Genomic DNA, 20,328 nt, shown 5'->3' on the forward strand with positions numbered 1-20,328 from the left:
ATCACGTAAATATTCCACTCAATGTGATAATAAACCTTTGGTATTTCTCTTTCTATGATTGTGTAATTTGGAGTTTCTGTACAAGACAGCCTGAGAATAAGGTAAAGTGAAATTGGTTTTCTGCACAGGGTCACTGCGCAGGTCACCATCATGGCGGCGTGAACAAAGATTATTGCAAGTTTTATTGTCATTTATTTGAATTTCTTCAAAGTTTGAGATTAGTCAGCGCGGTAATTAACAAAAAATGGGACTGCTGTCAGACCCGAAGTCTAGGGAGCGGTTCAGCAGGATAGCGGCCAAATATAACAGCCCGTTATGGTAAGAATACATGGAGGACTACGCCCAGGTGGGCTGGGCCATCCCAACTTCCTTATAATTTTAGTCACCAAGTGCTAAAAACCTAGCGAGAAATCAACAAGAACTGAAACCTAGCGACCAGCACAGCACCTGGAGACCATGTCTAACGAAATAATAGACGTTAAACAAGGACAACAACAACAACAACATAATTTTACCATGATGGAGAACATAAAAAATTATAATTATAGGCTCTAGACATCATAATTGTCCTTAGCCAAAAAAAGTTGTTAACACTCTTAGATTATGTATCTTGAATAGATATGCAGATGAGCCCGAAGATATAAAAAGTTGTATGATCAACAGTTAATGAGATTATGATATTGATAACCCCATTGATTATGTTTTTCTTGAAGTTAAAAACTGTATCACTTGACATGCGAAAAACGCAAGATACTTCATAATATCAGGTTATTTCAAGTTACATTTATATGTTACTGAAAATGCATTTAAATTCGTGTGGTTTTTATTTCGTACTAATTATAAGGCGAAAATGGAGTGTCCGCGGTGGTTTTAACTTTGAGGCACTGCTGTAGTCACTTACAGCTACAGTATTGGACAAAAATGTTTGTGGTGGCTTTAACTTGCGGCAAACGGTTGCCGCGAAAACCGCGAACATAATACATTTCTGCATTTACTTTACAGTAATATCTAAAATATTATAAATGTATTATGCATTTTTCAGGCATCTCACTTGTACCTGTTTGTTTGTATTACTAGTGTCCTAGCCTACGTGGTCGGTGTTGTGTGGTTCCTGGCTCTAGCCTACAAACCCTTCAACCACAGGACGTACTTCTCGGAGAATGCCTTACTGCCAGGGCTTGTGGAGGGAAAGTTTCGCACTGAGAACGTTGCCACCAGAATTTCCCAGGCTATGAAAGACATCAAGGATGTCAACAAAGATGGGTAGGTATCTACTAGTATGGCATTAGGATTAGATTATTAATAGATAATGTAAATATGGTACATTGTATGTATAAAGAGTTAGACTACAATATTATACTACACCCGTGCCAAGGAAAGGCTGGGCCTCTATATGTATATTATAAGTATTCTGTTGTACAATGGCTCTTGTAGTGGTAGCTGATTAATAATTCATGAAGCCATTTCAGAGAGACTTATCAATTATTCATAGATGAAATATGGGAGATGTTGGTCATAATTACTTATTTATACAATTGTATTGGTTTGACTGTTCAGAACACACAGCCAGGGCTGCCCAACTCGCCTGTTTCTAAAATTACAACGGACTACTACTAGTATAGCCTTGATGACAAAAAACAAAGACATAATGATTACAAATGGAATTGAGGTTTTGACATGAACAGAATCACAATCAAGAACAAAATGTTCTGTACTAGTATGCATGGAACATCCCATCTAAATGCAAAGAAGTAAATATTTTTTCCATTCTGCTTGAAATTGTATTGCATATAAATTTATAATGCATGTTACAGTTATCAGAAGTTCTGTTAGTTATACAGAGGCTACAACTGTTATGAATGATCTGTATCACTATGATATTATGAATGATCTGTTACAAATAAATGTACAAGCTATGTCATTCGTTCACTTACTCACTTTTTGATTTATCATCTTGCAATGTGCTTACGGGTCATTTCTCTTAATAAGAGGTAAAAATTCTGGCAGCAGTGTCACAGGTGACAGAAACAAAACTATTTCATCCCCCAATCAGGCCCATGCCGGTTGCTTGGATAGTGAACCAGTTTCGAGGCCTAGGACTGGACACCTACACACAGGAGTACATCCAGACCATCCCTGTACCTTCAGCCAGACAGTCTGAAGAGCAGGGCAAGGAGATGTTTGTGGTGAGCTACACTCTTCACTTTTCTAACCAACACTTGCTTTATGTCCAAGTTTGTTTACTTTTGCTGAGATATAGCAAAAGCTGTTCACTTTGTTAAAGGCTTCAACTGAAGATTAGCCTGTGTTTTCAGACAGATATCTTTTTGTCCGAATATTAGACTTAAAGAATCACAACATGATTTAAAGTTCTTACTGACATACCCCACTTGTCTTAAATCTTATATTATGTTATAATTGCCTTTTAAAAAAGTTGTCTCCTGTGTTCAGTAATCTTTTAGAATCCCAAGTGACTTGCTATCAGGTACACTATATTTTGAAGGGTTATTTTCTTGCGACAGCACAAAAAGCGGAAGACCAAAACACGTATAGTAACGACTGGGAAAAATGCAACAGTTCCCAGAATGCTCAAAATCCCGCTTGTTTATTTATGGTTCAGTGCTGCATATGCTGGAATGTGACGGATTACTAGTAATAATGATATGACCTGCTGTTAGATTGTCTGTGTTGAATGCTGAATTAGTAGCTAAAGAAAATCTCTGCCCATACAGCAACTGAACGGCACCAACGTGTACGCCATCCTCCGTGCCCCGCGGACAGCCAGTACGGAGGCCATCGTCCTGTCTGCCCCGTATAAACATTACCTCAATATGGATCACAACAACCACGCCTTCGGTCTCATGATCGCTCTGGCATCTCACTTCAGAAGTAAGTTTCCTTCAGGTGGAGATGATTTTGTTTTATTTGAGATTTAACTTTTATCCTTGGCTTACAAAAAGAAAGAAAGAAAGAAAGAAATGACTCATTTTAACTCCTTCAACCCTTCACAGAGTCGAGCTATTGGTCCAAAGACATCATTTTCCTGCTGGTTGATTATGATGAGATTGGTATGGAGGCGTGGCTTCAGGAGTACCATTACACCAAGTCACCACGTAAGTCAACTGATCCCAAGGAAGTATATATTTTTGTTTTGGGACACAACTTTTTCAACTTCTGGTTCATTTTGTATTGAAATGTTTTTTTTTGGGTGGGTATGACATAAATGAAATACAATGCAGTGAATTCTGCACCACCCTCGGTCCCGGCCCTTCTGCGGCTCAGAACCTCGGGCTATACGGAATACTCCGTGTTGTATTCTACTTTATGTATATGCCAGTAGTGGTCAAATTCAGAGTGCTATCATTCTCATTGTCCCAACAGAGAACCTCACATTTATTTTCTTGTGTATGGTTAAGTCAGACTTAAATGTGTTCTTAAGATTAGGTAAATTATAGATTATCATAATCCTTATTTTATCTTATGGCAGTACTGCTTCTAAAGAAACCTAGACTTAGGCTTTCCAGTAGTCTTTATGTAAACATTTTAAACTAAAATCTTGCTGTATTCCTTCCGTGAATAGTTTCATCAGGTTGGTAAGTCACTGAATAAAAAGACTCTTTTTACACCACCAAGAGATTTATTCAACCGACGTTTCGGTGACCATCTGTCACCTTCTTCAAGGCAATTCTGACTGGTTCACATAGCAATGCAGCACAGGTGTTGCTGCTTATATTAATGAAAATAATTGCTGTATTCCTGTTTAGTTCTGAAGAGCTCCCCCCTGCACGGTCGCAGTGGGTCGATCCAGGCAGCCATCAACCTGGAGCTGCACTCTGACCAGGTGTCGCATTTCAATGTGAAGCTGGAGGGGTTGAACGGGCTCTTGCCCAACCTGGACCTGGTGAACCTGGTCGTGCAGCTGTGCGGCAGGGAGAGGATCACGGTCAAGCTGCATCAGCAGGTACTAAAGTCACCTCATTGTACTATAGTGATCAGCTGCTTCACAGCCCCACTCATGAAAAAGAACGGCCTGGGTGCCATCCGATTACTAACGAGGCTCCTACACTCGCTACCCTGCAAAAATCATTGTTTTCAGGGTAGCGATTGTAGGAGCCCCGGTAGTAATCGTATGGCACCCAGGCTAGAAAAAGAATCACGTGAAGCATGTTTTGGGTTCACTAGGCTTGGGTTTGATATACATGTACTGTTTCTAAAAGGTAGTCCCATAGCCTTTTTTGAAGCCATATGGGCAGTTGGTAACAGTTGTTATCCACGGTGTCTACATGTAGGGCATGGTATTGAAAGGCGGAGTTCAACTCTCTCCTTCCGTCGCCTTTTACCTTCCCAACCAAATTCAGGTACTCATTTTTACACCTGGGCAGAGTGAGGACAGCCGTTTAAAGGGCCTTTCCCAAGGGCACAACAAAAGTGGCATGACAGAGGATTCGAACCCAGGACCTGTGGGTTCTTGGCCAAACACCCTTTACACCAACACGATGCCACACTGTTTCTGATTTCTATGTAGTCATAATGCCAGCAACAAAATAAGTAAATCATCTAATGTGCCATCACTAATGTTGAGTTTTGCCATACGAATATGTTTGATTCCCTTGAGTTTTCACTATAGTATATACTGTTTTGACTGTATTTAATGATCTTTATTTTTCCACATCCTGCCAGCGTGACCCGTTCCCATCCGAGGGCTGGCCAGCCTTCCAGCAGAACCTGAAGACCATGAGCCTCATGATGCTGCACCAGGCTACGGGGATGCCCAACGGCCTGCACGGCCTGTTCCTGCGCTACCACATCGAGGCTGTGACTCTGGAGGGGGTCCTGGAGCCGGGACGCTCCAGCACGGGGTTCTATAGAATGGGGAGGTGAGGAGAAGTCTACCAAGGATCTGTCCTAATACTAGTAATAGCGGTTTTGTAAAGTACATGTAGGTGTATCCATGATAAAGTGTCAGGTACAGAGGTTGGTGACTCTACTTTTCTACCAGAAAGTCTGGAGATTAGATTGTTTCCATCATTCACGCAACCTGGGGGGACCGGGTTAAAATCATCTTTATTCAACAGGACAATATAAGTAAGATACATTCACTTCAAAAAAGCCTACTGAGAGCAGTCCTTGGAACATCAAGCCGTGATCCATTCTTGTACTTGTTGAGAATGGCTAGGGGAATTTTTTCTGTTGCCTGATTAGTATACACTGTACATACGGTGTGGGAATAGCTTTGCAGTAAGCTACTAGTAAATAGACTCTTTTCTCTATACATTATATACTTGTGGCTAGTGATGGCATGAGAGAGAACTTTCAAATCAAGTTGGAAGCTTTTTGGTAAGCTAAAATGTTTTTCTCTATAAATATTTGTGGCTAGTGATAGCCTGAGAGAGAACTATATGGAACCAATTTTTTTCTCCTTGTCTGATCCAGGGTGCTGGAGGGAGTTTTCCGAAGTCTGAACAACTTGCTGGAGCGTTTCCATCAGTCCTTCTTCTTCTACCTGCTGCCGGCCTCCGACCGTTACGTGTCCATCGGGATGTACATGCCACCGTTTGGCCTGATCCTGCTTGTTACTGCACTTAAAATATCCTTTCCAACGGTGTAGTGTGTTTGGGGTAGTGGTGAGGGTTCCGATGGTCATTTGCATTTGAATCTTGTGTCATGTTGTCACGTGGGGTCGTGTGGCGCAACGGCAGAGCGTTCAGCTCAGAACCAAGTGGTCCCAAGTTCAAATCCTGTCATGTCACCAATCTTGTGCCCTTGGGAAAGGCACTTTACACGACTTTCCTCACCCCACCCAGGTGTGAATGGGTGCCTGACTTCGGTTGGGGAAAGTCGTATTGAGGTCACCAGGTGGCATCGAATGGCAGCCGCCCAGACCCTTGTGACAATTCTACAAAATGCAAGTGTTGAGCAGATATGTTGCCAATGTGTATTACTAGTATGTGGTTGTAAACCCTGCACCAATTCAGCACTAGAAAGGCTGCCATTGCACGGGTAATTTCTGACCAATAAAAACATATGTCATTCACAGGTTGCATGGTAATGAAAAAGTGTGAGGTCAACTTGTAAAGGTGCTTTGCACCTGTTTTGCCCTCCCTTTCACATTGCCTGTGATAAACTCAAATAAAGAGATTAGGAAATAGAGGGTATAGCAGAAATAGAGGGAGCAGCTGATGTCTTCTCATTCACTACGTGATTTTTTGGGGATCGGCCAATGTTCACGGGATACTGATCCCCATCCATTGTGATGGTAGATTTTGAGGTGATTCTGTGGAAATTTTTGAAATTCATCGACCTTCTGGCAATAAACAAGTTTGGGCGAAGGTCATTGACAGTATGACGCAAGCTTTAGGATGGGACGGGACTGTAATTATACTTACAGAATGAGTCAGGGAAATTTACTTGTTGTATTGAAGCTATGTATAAACATACAGACATATAATTTATGTACATAGCATTCTAATGTATGTGACCTAAGTGGAAGATTAGCTTGTCTTTCCAAACCTAAAGTTAAATTATAATTGTTTCAGCATTTGACATAAATCCTAAGAGATATAAGCAGCTGTACAGAGAAGATAGACTAGATTAACAACTGTTTTCTCCTTAACAACTGCCATGCCATTGCATTATATATCAGCATTGGTACACCTGACCCAGACCCTTGGGATGGTGCGGAGAATGTAGTGATTGAGCACATCCAATCAAGGAAGACTGGAGATGGCCAGGGAGACAACACAGACTCTAAAAGAGGCGTAACAAAAATAAGGACACAAAATGTGAGTCTAAATATGGCAAACAGAAGAAGTTTGTGTTTTTTGTCACAAATCCATGATTGTGAATGTGTGTCATGATTCATATAACTTTACATTTTGCGATGTTTATTTTATATTGATTAACTTTTCATGCAACTTTCTAATAAAACTGTACCTGAAAACTTGAAATATGACTACCTCAGTATAAAAGCCACCTCTTCTCTTAAAAGCCAGTTAACCGATCCAATGGCCCCCATCAAAATTTTCAAATGCAAAACAAAAGCTTACAAATGCAACAAAATTGATTGACATGCAGCCATTCTTCTCATTGATTGAAAATTATACTAATTATGGTGGACAGCTAGGATTGGTCTAGGGTGTATTGTTGTGGCCATATTTCTAGATCCCTTGATTAACCACTACAGACAAACTTGACTGCAGTTGCATATGTATGTTGATCTGATACAGTACTGTAAATGCAGAAATGCTCGCGGTGGTTTTTTGTTTGCGGTTTTCATGGTGAACTCTTTACCGCAAATATAATACTACTGCGAAAAGCTGTTCCATTGTGTGACTGTAGCACTACTTTGGTTTCAAACGCAAACTCAAAACCACCGCGAACACTCCATTCTCTCCCTACCATGAAATTAAATCCCAACGAACATTTCTGCATTTACAGTATTCTGATGGTGACGTCTGGTCGCTGGTGCCCGTGGTGTCGTGTTGTCAGGTAGCGGGATTCATCGCGTCGATCAGCCCGATGGTCATGACGGGATTGGGACACCTGTTTGGCACCAGGCCATACCAGGCCCTCATCACAGGTGCCACCGGCATGTTCTTTGCAAGTCTCTTCATGCCAAAGTGCATTACCAGGTGTGTTCACTGCTCAAGTTAAGGCCATGTTGATTTGATTATATGGATGACATCCGCGGGTGCATGAATTTTTGTCTGTTTAAAAAAAAAAAAAGTTTTCGGTCATATTGTTAATCATACAAAGCAGCTGCAAAATGAGAAAATATGTGCTGTAAATTTCAAAACAGAAGTTGGAAAACGGATACTAATGTTGTAGAATGCCAAAGTCAATTCCAAAGTCAAAGAAGAAGATGTGAAAGAACAAAAATGAAGAATGCATTATTCAGTATACCGTGCTCTGTGTGTTTAGTTTTGTTCATCCTTCATGACCCCGTAGATTTCATAATGAAGGCAGCTTTTTTTTCGCACGCTCGCTTCAGTTTTGGGGTTCCCATATTAATGAACGAAGACCTTTATTGCACATTTTTGCCACACTGACTCACAGGACAAAACATGTTGAACAGATACAGTTAACAGATACAAAATAAAACTATCCATAGATAAATTCAATGTCAGTTCAAGTCAGTTATAGTAGAGATAAAAGGGCAGAATCTGTTCTTTTATATGTTTCTCAATGGAAGGTTTGTCTAGTTACATTAGGAAAATGAATTTGTCTACAGTACCTAAGTGTAAGAAATAGGGAAATAGGTTTTTAACAAGCCTAATATAAACTTCATCTCTCTTCATTTGTTATACGACCTACTTTCTATTACAAATGGCCTTCGTCCTCTATTCTATTCAATTTACAATATTTACATAATCTTAATGTATTTCTGATGTCCTCAGGAACCGGCTGGCCTGTACTGTGAACACCTTACGGTTGTGGAAGTGTGCAGCGCTCGTCTTACAGGCCATTATACTGGCCGCCACGGCTGCCGCTAACTTCTCTCTCGGCATGTTACTGGCTGTTACCATGGTGCCTGTGTGTGCTATGGTCAGACCAGGCAAGCTCAGGTAATGATTAACTTTTATTTATCATTTATCTGTCTTCATCCTTAGTTTATGTCAAAAACACAAGTCAAAACAGGGCTCGAAATTCATTCTTGTGATGAGGTGCACAGAAAGAATGATGGGTGCACAACATAAGATAAAGCAGAATGTCAGCAAAACGTACTGAACTTCAGTCTGAAAGTCTAGAGCAAACTTCAAAATTTTAAACAAGTAATTTATCAAGGTACAACAAAGGTTATATTCTTTTTCTGACACTTAAATTTCAAGAATATTTTGTATACTAGTGTACAAGTCAACATAAAATAAAGCAGAATGTCAGCAAAACGTACTGAACTTCAGTCTAAACGTCTATAGCTACATGATTGTACATGTAACTTCAAAATTTCAAACAAGTAATTTATATATCAAGGTACAATAAAGGTTATATGCTTTTTCTGGCACTTAAATTTCAAGAATATTCTGTATACTTGTGTACAATAGTACCTTTCCTTGATAGCCTACCAAAATATCTAGGTGCACTGGTGCACCTCCAGTCAAAAATTAGGTGCACATGCACCCAGTATTTTGAGCTCTGCATAACTAAACATTGAATTGTACAAACAAAGCAGTCTTAACTGTGGCATGACAGACTTAAGATTAAAGATACACAGATTATTTGTGATGTACATGTGGTTTACTGTTGACTCTTCCTTAGCTTAAAAGGTATCCATACAATGTATGTGACGTGATGGCAGTTTACATGTGGGTGATGTAAAAAGATGATCCAAAACTTTTCCGGCCAGAGTACAATGTCCAAGCTGTGTATCATCAGCTTATGTCATCCTTTAGGTACACAGTGTGTACCTCACTGTACTTTGGCCAGACATGAAGCAGCTCCTCTATTTACCTGACCTGGACAACTAATCAGATCATACAAGCAACCAGCTAATAACCTAATCTTGGTCTACAGTTGGAGAAATTAAAGCCAATTTTACACTTGGCAATTCGAAACAAATTAGTCCCTATCCTAGTATGAATGATACTATTGAGAATCATTTTAAGTAAACCTAGGCATACAGGTTTCAAATTTGCATGTATGTTTGGGATCAGGTGCTTCATTTGCATAATTTGCCATGCCAACAAACATAAGCTGCTTGAATCAGCAGGTTTGTACAACGCCCACTTGGAAACAGACAGTTCTTACAGTCATGGCCTTCTTGACTCTGCTCATGGTCCTGGTACTCCTGAGTTGTACGACCGGTGGTAGTGCCACCGACGGTCCTGTTGTCCAGACAAAGAATGGCCCAGTGAGAGGAATCAACGTCAGGGAAGGACAAGTCTTCTTCGGCATTCCCTTTGCAGCTCCCCCCACGGGAGACCTACGGTGGCGCCCGCCCCAGCCTCCCAAGCCATGGGGACCTGCCATCTACAATGCCACTAAGCGAAGTCCAGTGTGCATTCAGTATCGATGCTCTCCCACCGACCCAGACTACTCTGGACAATGCCCTCCACCTGCAGAAAGAGAGAGGAAAGAGGACTGCCTTTACCTTAACGTTTTCGTACCAAGCACTGCCAGCCCAGTGTCGAGGAAACCGGTCATCTTCTTCATCCATGGTGGAAATTTTGATGAATGCTCTGCCATGGGTCTTTTGTACGATGGCAGATTCTTTGCCAATAAGACTGATTCTGTTGTTGTGGCAGCCAATTACAGGATTGGGTCTCTGGGCTTCCTCAAGGCAGGGACTGGGAAAGATGCCGCCAGGGGCAACCAAGGCCTTCTCGATCAAGTCGCAGCGCTTCAGTGGGTACAGGACAATATTGCGGCCTTTGGCGGGGACGAGAACCAAGTCACACTGTTTGGACAAAGTGCAGGAGGGTACTCCGTGCTTTTCCACCTGGTCAACGATGAAAGCGACAAGCTGTTCCACAAAGCCATTGCGTCAAGTGCACCCACAGGCCTTTACTTCAGAAATAAGTTGGAGTCTATCATCTTTGGTAATGACTTTGCCAAGATCCTGAATTGCTCAGCCGGTGACATGAAGTGCATGCGAGCAGCTGACGTCTCTAAAGTCCGTCACGCCCAGGGCGCAGTTCATAATACCGTGGTCAATCCCCTTCACATAACTGAAGTGTTTGAACCCTGGGGGCCTATCGTGGATGGCGACATGATCACAACTCAGATGGTGCAGAGCTTCTCGTCTGGAAACTTTCAGAAAAAGCCCCTCATCATCGGATCAAACACGGAAGAAGCCGTTCTGTTCATATATCAAGCTGTGTCATCACCTATGTCAACAAACAGGTATCAACAATTAGTCCTTGCTGTCTTCAAGACCTCGGCATTCTCAGTTCTCACAAAGTACCCACCTACTAATAAAGGCGATGAACGTCCAACATTAACAACAATGGCCACCCAGTTCATATTTACATGCCCGACGCGTAACCTTCTCAAGAGCGCTCTCAGGCACGGACATTCTAACACTTGGCTGTACATCTTTGCACATTCCATTTCTGACGACAAGGTGTGGGGCGGCTACCCGTACTGTAAAGGCCGTGTCTGCCATTCCGCTGATCTACCCTTCGAGTTCCAGCCCCTTACGCTGTTTCCCGATTACAGCTTCACCCCAGAAGAACAAGTCTTAGCGGACTCCATGGCTTACTACTACGGCAACTTTGCTCACACTGGCAACCCCAACACTCCTGGCACTCGACAGACCAGCCTCTCTGCTAACCAAGTCCTGAACTGGCCATCTTTTGGATCTACCAAGGACTACACCAACATGGTCTACAATGTTCCAAAGAACAGTGTTGTTCAGGGTTACCTACAAGACAAGTGTGACTTTTGGGATGAGGAGAATGTCTACCCATAGTTTCTTCTGGCTGTGTTGAATATACATGTCTCATTCACAGTAAAAGTGTGACTGGCCAAATTCCATGTAAAATCACTCATGATTATCATGCACATGTGTTTCTAGAGAGAAATCCTGTCAACCTTAGTTGGCTTAACAATGACATGTACATGTACACTGTAAGTTTACATCTTTCTCCATATATCTACTGGCCAAAAACTAACTGTGTTGTTGTGAAAACTTCAAATTTCCAACTATTTATATCACTCAAGGTGCATTACCTTATAATTGTTATGCTGTAATTCACTTTCTCTTCACAGTAGCAAAATTTCACGGTGTAAGGGAATTATGGACAGTTTGACTGAACTTTTACTTCATGGTGGTGGCAAGTGATTTACAGAATGGATGTGTGAAGGAATCTTAAATTATAACAATAGTTTTTCTTTAGGGTGATGATATGTTCACTGTACTGAGGTGACTGTGGAAACAGTGAACATAAAGTTACAGTGAAAGAAACAAGAATTACTTAACAATAGTATAAAGTTGGATTGGATTTCTATATCTGTAGACCAAGATTAGGTTGTTTTCAGTTGGTTGGTTGATGATAATGAGGTGATTAGGTGACCAGGTCAGGTAAATAAAGGAGCTTTGTCTTCGACCAAAGTACAGTGTCCATGCTGTGTACCTAAAGGCTGAGTCAGACATAAGTGGATGATACAATGCTTGGACATTGTACTCTGGCTAGAAAAGCTTCAGATTTTGGCATCACTGTTGACAGGAACATCATGTCAATAGTGCACAAAAAATTCTTATTGACAGGGACATTCTGTCAATTGTACCCAAATGTTTGTTATTAATATCCTGTCAACATGGTCAATAGTGCCCAAAATTATCATATACGTTACAGGAACATCTTGTCAATACATGTAGCTTGGCCTTAAATTTTTTTATCTGTTTACATGACCTACTTGTACATGTATGCACATTGTTCTCCTCCATCATTGTACATACTGGTACCCATTGATCTAGAAGAATCAACAATAAACCATGTGTGTCCCAAATAATTTGTGCATCTTTAATTTGGTATTGTTTCTTTCTTAAATTGAATGAGTGTATAGGCAATATACATCTTGAATACAAGACTTTCATTATCTGATCAAGGATGTGTTAGATGCAATGTTTTGAATTGTCTCTGGTATTCTGTTGTATCTAAATACATGAGGTCCTTAAATTTTACTTCAGTAGTAGCTATGGAAACTTTTGCAAGTCATGGTCAAATGGACTGGCAACAAAGTTTCAAGATTTATGAAGATAACATGAGAAAAAGCATGATATTTGTACATTTGTGAATATAAGTCATCCAGGAAATTGAAGAATAGTTTTAATTCAATCTATACCACTGGATTACAATATGAAAATATCAGACGTTTCAAATGTCCATCCGACATCTTTTCAGTGATGGAAAATGATGAAAATGTTAACAATTCATTTTCCATCACTGATGAAAGATGTTGGATGACATCTGATATTTTCATATTGTAATCCAGTGGTATAGATTGAATTTTATTCTCCTGATACTTATACTTAAGTTACAGGTTTGCGTAGCAAAACCTTTGTTGGATCCGTTGGCATGTGTGGTGGCCGCCATCTTCAATTTTGACGTCACAGGGTCGCCATACCATTTTATTGGGAGGGGTGTTTTGGGGTCACTAGCGTTCTCTCTATTTTTAACAATCGGCCACAACTAGCACACATTCATCTCAAATAAGAAGAAAAATTCAATACCAATTCATATTTAAAAAAAGACCCCGTAATCGCTAAACTAACATAGCAAACCTGAAGTATATGTAGCACAAAAACTTACATCTAGTTTTGCTTTTTTTTTACACCACTGCAGGTTTCTACAAGCTGTGCTGATGCTTCTTGTGTCACCGTTGGGCCTGCTCATCATTTATACAGGACTGTACCTCCTACTCACCGAAACAGAGTACCACGGGGTTGTACCATCAGCCATGCACCTGTGTACCATTGTGTACTATAACATCCTGAGTGGAGTTATCCACGGTTACGTTTTAGGCACATGGCAGTACACATTACTGGCCCTTGCAGTTTTTCCCAACTGGCTGTTCTTTTGGTGCATTGTATTTAAAAAGAGGGATGTGCCGGTGGTAGAAAATAAAGAGGAAAAGAAGACAAGTTAGTTCCAAGGAATGGTGGAAATAATAGCTATGGGTAGTGGTTATTTGTGTATGCTAGCTTTTGATATAATGTTATGTTGTACAATTTGTGGCATGCATGTACTTATGAATTTTCAACAGGACATTCTATATTCTTATGACTGTTTCAGTAGAGTAACTTTAACTGTATCAGTTCGTTGTTTGTAATTTCATACCTGTGACTTTTGTTAGCATGAGAAACAATGCCATCTTTCATCTTAATCTAAGCCTTTCTAAACGTGTTTTAAAGACACAATACACAAAATTAAGCTGTTATCAATTTGTTTAATAATTACAAGCTATAAGCACTTTTTACAAGACCTCTCTTTTTGAGTGTCAAAAGGATCATAACATATATAGGTATCACACAAGAGCTGTACTAGTATCTGTACATGTTGTATACATGTACTGACTTATGCATTATGTGAACAATGAGTAACACCACAATATGCATTACACTGTTCAAGTTAGGTTTTGAGTACTCACTGTAGTCTGGTACTACTTTGTCAATTACTTATCAAACTGACGTCTACAGGGAAAATAACGCTTTTGAACATCCAAATGAATTACCATTGTATTTTAAGTAATGCCCTGGTCCCTTTTGGTGATGAAAAATGACTTTTAGTAGTTTTACAATAAATGTATTTTACAAAATCCTGTTAACCACAGGTAATACAAAAAGCTCACAATTCCAACCACACCTATCAAAGAAGGCTATTATATCAATAGTTCTACACTTTTTGTTACCTTGCATTTTCCATGTTATATCTACACGAAAGAGAAAAAAAATGACACAGAGAAGTAAAAACATACCAGTCACACTTGCATCTTGTACTTCTACATGTATATGATACTAAGCATGAGAAACTGGCATATCACAAAATTGAAGCTACTCCTAGTTTTTCCTCATATGGTATATGTTTTATCACATGAAATATAACAGCTACAAATAATGAACTACCAAGGATAGAATCACACGTATGTCACACACAAGACAACGTTTACGATAGAAGGCTGCCCAGGCCTCTGGTTGGACCATGTCGCATTACAGTTACTAGACTAGTACTTCAGATCTGATCAATCCTTACAGAAAGGAGGGCAACTTTAAACCTCCTTGCTTAACAGGAAAACTCCATGGTATTTGTAAAATGTACAATCAACCAAAAATAAACCTGCAGTGTTCTAGCCAGGCCTTTTCAGCATAGGGGCCCCCTATGCTGTGATTTGGACCCCCTATGCTGTGATCTGGACCCCTATGCTGTGTTTCAACCAGCATAGGGGTGTTTCTTTCTGGGACAAACCTTGTGACCCTTCATAAATCTCATAAAAAGTTCATATTTGGCTTTAGAATGAGGCTGTGACAGAGGAAAAACTCTACTTCACAAAATTTATCCCTCAAAATGCATGAAATAATGTCTCATTGGGTTATGAATTTACACATTTTCCGGGAGAACATGCCGGACTCCCTACTCTGGTCACTCCACGCGTGACTTGCACCGCGTTAAGTTGGCCTTCTGTACCTGACCCCTATGCTGTGAAAATATCCTGGTGAGAACACTGACCTGTGTGCATGGACTTGACCTTTGCACACTCGTAATGAAGAAAACACTCTGAAGTTTCATGACATTGAAAAAAAAAAAAGACTTTTGTTCCCTCAGCCTGTTTCCTGGTGGATTTTGGGATAGGCACTGTACAAATTGTAACTCCATTCTTTAAACTTTTCTGCCAAAAACAAGTTTCACCCATAAATTTAGAAATATTACCTTGGGCAAAAGTCATCAAGTCTTTCTATGCTTTGTCCAAGTCAGTCTGAAGATGTATATTCAGTCTGGAATTTTCTCATCTTTAACTGGTGAAAGAAAAGGTACACATAGAATCCACAGCAATGAAGGCTGTACATAATCTGAAAAGCACTTGGTGCTTTAACCCTCTCATTGCTACCTAACAGTTTACCCAATACAGATTTGGTGCAATTAACCTCAGCATGGAGAACGTTGACAAATTTGAAGTTGACTTTTCAAGTAAGGAGTAGATACAACTCAAAGGGAATATTACTTACAGTAGCCTTTTTCTAACTCTACAATTTCATAAAGACTCTCAAAATTGAACTCTTTGCAACCAGCAGTTATTCATAACAAGCAAGATATGTCATGTAACTACATGATGATGTCTAGTAGAAAATCCTCAAAAATGTGTAAGCACTTTCAGACATTTCTATAGCTCTTCTGGCAGTTTACTTGATGAAACTCTGTGTTACTGTTTGGACAAATCAGTATATTTCCAATGTACACAGTATATTATATTAGAAATGCATTATATACCTAGTAATTCCTTTAGTAAGGTTTGATCCTTTCAGCCCACGAGCGCAAAGCTAAGCCTCGGTTGGCTGAGCTCCATCTTCGCTTGGAGCGTGATCACCCCTCCCCTCTGGCGGAGCCTCGATGGGGATGGCGGCGTTTGGACGACGAGCCGGCGATCGCTTCAACACCTGCGGCGGCAGTTGGTTGTTGAAGTACGTCACGCCGCGTACAACCTGCGCCGCTGCCGGAAGCGGTGAGGTGTAGACGGGAGGGACGTTGGGGGTGGGGGCTGTTGGTCCGGCTTGGGGGATGGGGGCGTAGGAGGACACTGGGTTGGGGGCTGCTGCATAGTTCACCATCCCTCCCGCCGAGAAGAAAGGGGGCGGGAGTAGCTGTGGGGGGACGGGAGGGGCCATCGTCATGGCGGGGTTGTACATGGCCGGGTGGGCCATACCCGGCGGCAGGTTAACATCAGACACGATCATTCCTTGATGGGGGGGTGCAGGAGGTCCTGTGGGGTGAGGGGGGATCGGTCCATCAACAACTGGGGGAGTGCTTCCTCTGGCAAACTGCTCCCCGCGGTACCCCTGGTTGAAATAGGTAACTCCCTTCACCATGTTGGGCGGGACGACCTGCTCTGGCAAGGGCCGTTGGCGGAGCGAGGAATACCGTTTGGGCCGATCTGAGCGGTTAGAGCCGTGTCTTTCCTCGGGATGTTGCGGTGATCCGTCAGCGTGCCCTCGGTCCTGAGCTGCATTTTCCTCGCCGTGTTGTAGGGAGAGATTTTCCATCCGCTTGCGGACATTCTGCTGCTGTGGGGGACTTATCCTGGGACCTTGTGCGCTGCGGCGATACCGTGTGTATGACCGTTTCTCCTGCGGTGCAGGATGCTGGTGCTGTTCATTATCTGTGCTCACAGCAGCCTTCACTGGCACTGGAGATACTGTGACACCATTCTCACTGTTCTTGGGCATATAATTAGTAGGGACATTGTTGATAACGTTAGGGACAGCCCGCTCCTCACTTGGCCTCTGCCTGGAGACCTGAGGCTGGTTTCTATTTTCGTCACTAACAACATTATCTAAGGGTCCATTGTCTCTATAATTGTTAGAATTCGAGGCCCACTGCCTGACATCTTGTGTATACTGGGCCCTGTTCCTTGCCTGAACATCTGTCCTATGTCTAGGAGGGAAACTTTGACGTGGTGGCGGCGGACGCTCCACAAAGTCTCTCAGCGTCCGTGGAGGCGGACGACCGCCGCGACCCCCTCCCCTAGGCGGCCTTCTTCCCCTTCTGGGTCGGATATTGTCAGGACTTGACTCCCTCCTCGGATCGTAGCCGTATATCGCAACCAGCTCCTCCACAGGCTTAGGCCTCTGTTCATCCTCATTGAACAAGTCGTGCTGCCACTTCCCTTCGTCCTGCCACAGCTTTTTTCGCCCCTTCACGGGAGGGCGACCTTGCTGTTTGTCGTCCTCTTCCCCGCGAATATCATGTTCAAAGAAGTCTCCCTTTCTGGGAATAAACGCTGGGTTGCGACGATCCTCGTCGTCATCAAGGTTTTCCGCCTGGTCTTCGCTGTCGGGAGCTTCTGACCCATCCCCACTTTGCCGTTCCAACTTTTTTGCTTTGTCGCTTTCATCAGTCGAGACAGTGGATTTTGATGTGTCCAGGTCTTGCGTCTCGCCTGTTTCTTGGGTCTCTTCTGTCTCTTGAGTGTCTTCTGTTTCTGTGTCATCATCTGCTCTGGTGTCCTCGTGCTCTGTGTCACTGTCCCCCTGCTCAGCCTGGGAGTCCTGCAAAACAGTTAAGTTTACGGTCTTTAATACTGCATTGGTAGATGACCTGCTTTCTTCTTCTTCGTTATTACGTGCTTAACCTCTGAGGCTCATTAAGTTAAAGACTCCAAGCAAGCTACATAAGACGTACACACAAGATTGTAATGTTTGATTCACTCACATCGAGAGGGACCCCTACTCTTTTCGATAAGTGTGCCAGATTCAAACGTGCTCGAGACGTGGCTCTCCTCAAACACGGGACCTCCATTTAAAGTCCTATCTGAGGGACATCCATAACCTAGGCTAGGTACTCATTTCCACCTGAGTGAGGAAGGTCATGTAAAGTGCCTTTCCAAAGGGCAAAAGATCGGTGACTTTACGGGATGCAAACCCAGGACCACATGGTTTTAAGCCGAACACAACCACACGACTAGTTTTTACTTAGTGCTAGTCCTGCAAAGGATTTGGTAACAACACTTTCAAATACAGATTAGAATGTTGCATTCATTCAATAGTCTCCCTGCCGAAGTAGCCTTTTGTCATCAATTAATAATGTACATGCATTAACTAGGGGTTAGGTAGTAGGGAGAAGAAAATCAATCAGTTCAGATGCCCCTGATCCAAGTGCTTTGTCATGGCTTGTCTGTGCAGTCTTTGTCAGACTACTACTAGTACTACAATGCACATGATACGGTAGTTTTCATGTTAGCATGTTCGTAAAAAAATGCAGGTTTCTAGTAAGAAAAAACACTAAGACCGTTTAAAACATGCCGTTTGAGTATCTAAATTCGAAGCCACCGCGATAGTTCACAATAATTTGTCGGTCTTTCAAACAATGACTCTACAATCGTATTCGTAGGGCGTTTCCTCCCATATTATTTTATCACTGAACACCAATAACTCTACGATTAGATAAGATAATATACTATAGTTTATAATACATTTATAGCCATGTATTGAGTGTTTTTTCTCTTCGGGAGATATCGTCGAATTCTGTATTTTTGACCATCGCCCATTTTATTGTGGGCCATGTCACATGTGTTCCCACTTGCATAAATATGTAACTTTCCACGTGTGCTTAAATTAAATTCCTTTAGAGTGGCTATTTGACCCGACATATCTCCTAAACGACCCACGAGGGTTTACAAATTGCTGCCAAGCCCAAATAAAGTATATCAATTGGAGAAATTCGACGCTATCTTTCGTGAGTGATTCAGTCTTCCGGGGGGATAAAATACCTCGTCCGCTTCCCCGGCTCGGTCTTCCTCGGCGCTCTCGTATTCAGACAACGCTTCGGCGTGCTCGCCCTCGCTCTCACATGGCGACCGACGGTCTCTCTCGTCTTCACCGGAATGGGACGGGTCCTCTGTGCTTCCTAGGCTGGCCTGAGACGTCGATAACGTCTCCTCCTCGCCTTCTTCGCCTTCGCTTTCGCTGGGTCGACGTCGACGCCTGTCCGCCATTGTTGCCCTCAGCGAAATTGTGAAGAGACCGCAACAAAACGCAGAAGGATTAGAAGCCGTTTCGTAAACAGTATTTTCATTTGAAATTAGCTATATATACCAACTAATATAAAGTAACTATATATCGTAGGAATTCTTATTTGTAAATAGTATATTAGGATGCATGATTTTTGGTATTGGAAGGAGTATGGATTGCTCGTTGCGTTTGCATGTTAATTTTGGCGGGATTTGCGCTTGCTCAAGAGTTTGAACTTTGAACCTAATGGAATGCTACGTAGCCACTCATCAATGAAAAAGGTTTAGGGGGGATTAGGACATTCCAATTTGGGCCAATAATACATGCATCCCTATGGGGAAGTTGACAGAAATTAGGTGTCATTATCTCAGGAACCAAAGATCCTGACCAAGAAAACTTACCCTCAATTTTTTACCACTTCTGTAGACTGTCATCTATCAGAATTACGAGAACTTCTATACGGCTAGTCTCCGGGGAAACACCCCCGAGCGAGAGCACTTGAGTCAGTCCATTTCCCTTATAAGGGCCGATCGCGACCATCACACTATCTCCCGGGGGTCCAGAAGACAAAAAGATGAAGAAAGGTCGTTTTTGTCAACATATTCTAAAATTAGGAAGTCTGAACTGTCATACCCACCCCAGACTTGCCAAGAGTTCACCAAAAAGCCCACCAAGAAAGGCTTTCAATGTTTTAATGCCCTCTCACCGTAGGGTCTAGGCGCCTGCGCCAATACCATCATCCCCCCTTTACGCTGTAATGGTTGGTCTGGACAGTTGGAGTTAAGTTCCGGAAAGAAAACGAATATTTCGCATTTCAAGTAAACGGAGTCGCCGTAAATTTGTGGGGAGAGTGTAAACGTGCCAACATAAGTTACATCATACTATATTCATAGACACAGTCATGTATTTAAATTAGATAACGTTTAAGTTTATAAACAGTTCATGAATTAGCGGGCGCGCAGAAAAAGACAATACGCAAAATGTTATCAGTTGACATTAGTATTTGCTTTATTTTTGCACGTCATTACCGAAGTATGGAACTTGACTCAGACCACATATTCTATAGGTCAAAGCTCAGTGTTAAAAAATCAAGGTTTTTTGAAACGTCGAAATTTCCAGTGAGTCCAATTTTTGAGTTGGAGAATAGTCTCTTCATGACTGATTATTTT

The 20,328-nt window shown here is 41.9% G+C and overlaps 3 protein-coding genes across 3 annotated transcripts; 2 read left to right on the forward strand and 1 right to left on the reverse strand.

Moving 5' to 3' along the window:
- The first annotated feature begins 119 nt into the window (after positions 1-119).
- On the forward strand, positions 120-14,330 carry LOC136437869 (glycosylphosphatidylinositol anchor attachment 1 protein-like). Its single transcript, XM_066432440.1, has 12 exons — positions 120-318; positions 1,078-1,263; positions 2,054-2,186; positions 2,733-2,889; positions 3,012-3,113; positions 3,765-3,961; positions 4,681-4,877; positions 5,434-5,587; positions 6,624-6,782; positions 7,438-7,631; positions 8,397-8,564; positions 13,284-14,330. The coding sequence occupies exons 1-12, from the start codon at positions 245-247 to the stop codon at positions 13,585-13,587; spliced, it is 2,025 nt and encodes a 674-aa protein (XP_066288537.1). The 5' UTR covers positions 120-244; the 3' UTR covers positions 13,588-14,330.
- Positions 8,974-11,424, forward strand: LOC136437871 (cAMP-regulated D2 protein-like). The gene has a single exon (XM_066432442.1). It carries the CDS (start codon positions 9,674-9,676, stop codon positions 11,405-11,407), a length of 1,734 nt encoding a protein of 577 aa, XP_066288539.1. The 5' UTR covers positions 8,974-9,673; the 3' UTR covers positions 11,408-11,424.
- Positions 13,868-19,180, reverse strand: LOC136437870 (protein CASC3-like). Its single transcript, XM_066432441.1, has 3 exons — positions 18,919-19,180; positions 15,165-17,698; positions 13,868-14,774 (listed from the first exon to the last, which is right to left on the reverse strand). The coding sequence occupies exons 1-2, from the start codon at positions 19,141-19,143 to the stop codon at positions 15,974-15,976; spliced, it is 1,950 nt and encodes a 649-aa protein (XP_066288538.1). The 5' UTR covers positions 19,144-19,180; the 3' UTR covers positions 13,868-14,774; positions 15,165-15,973.
- Between the last annotated feature and the right edge of the window lie 1,148 nt (positions 19,181-20,328).

Source organism: Branchiostoma lanceolatum, chromosome 7 (genome assembly GCF_035083965.1).
Source record: "Branchiostoma lanceolatum isolate klBraLanc5 chromosome 7, klBraLanc5.hap2, whole genome shotgun sequence".
Lineage (NCBI taxonomy): Eukaryota > Metazoa > Chordata > Leptocardii > Amphioxiformes > Branchiostomatidae > Branchiostoma > Branchiostoma lanceolatum.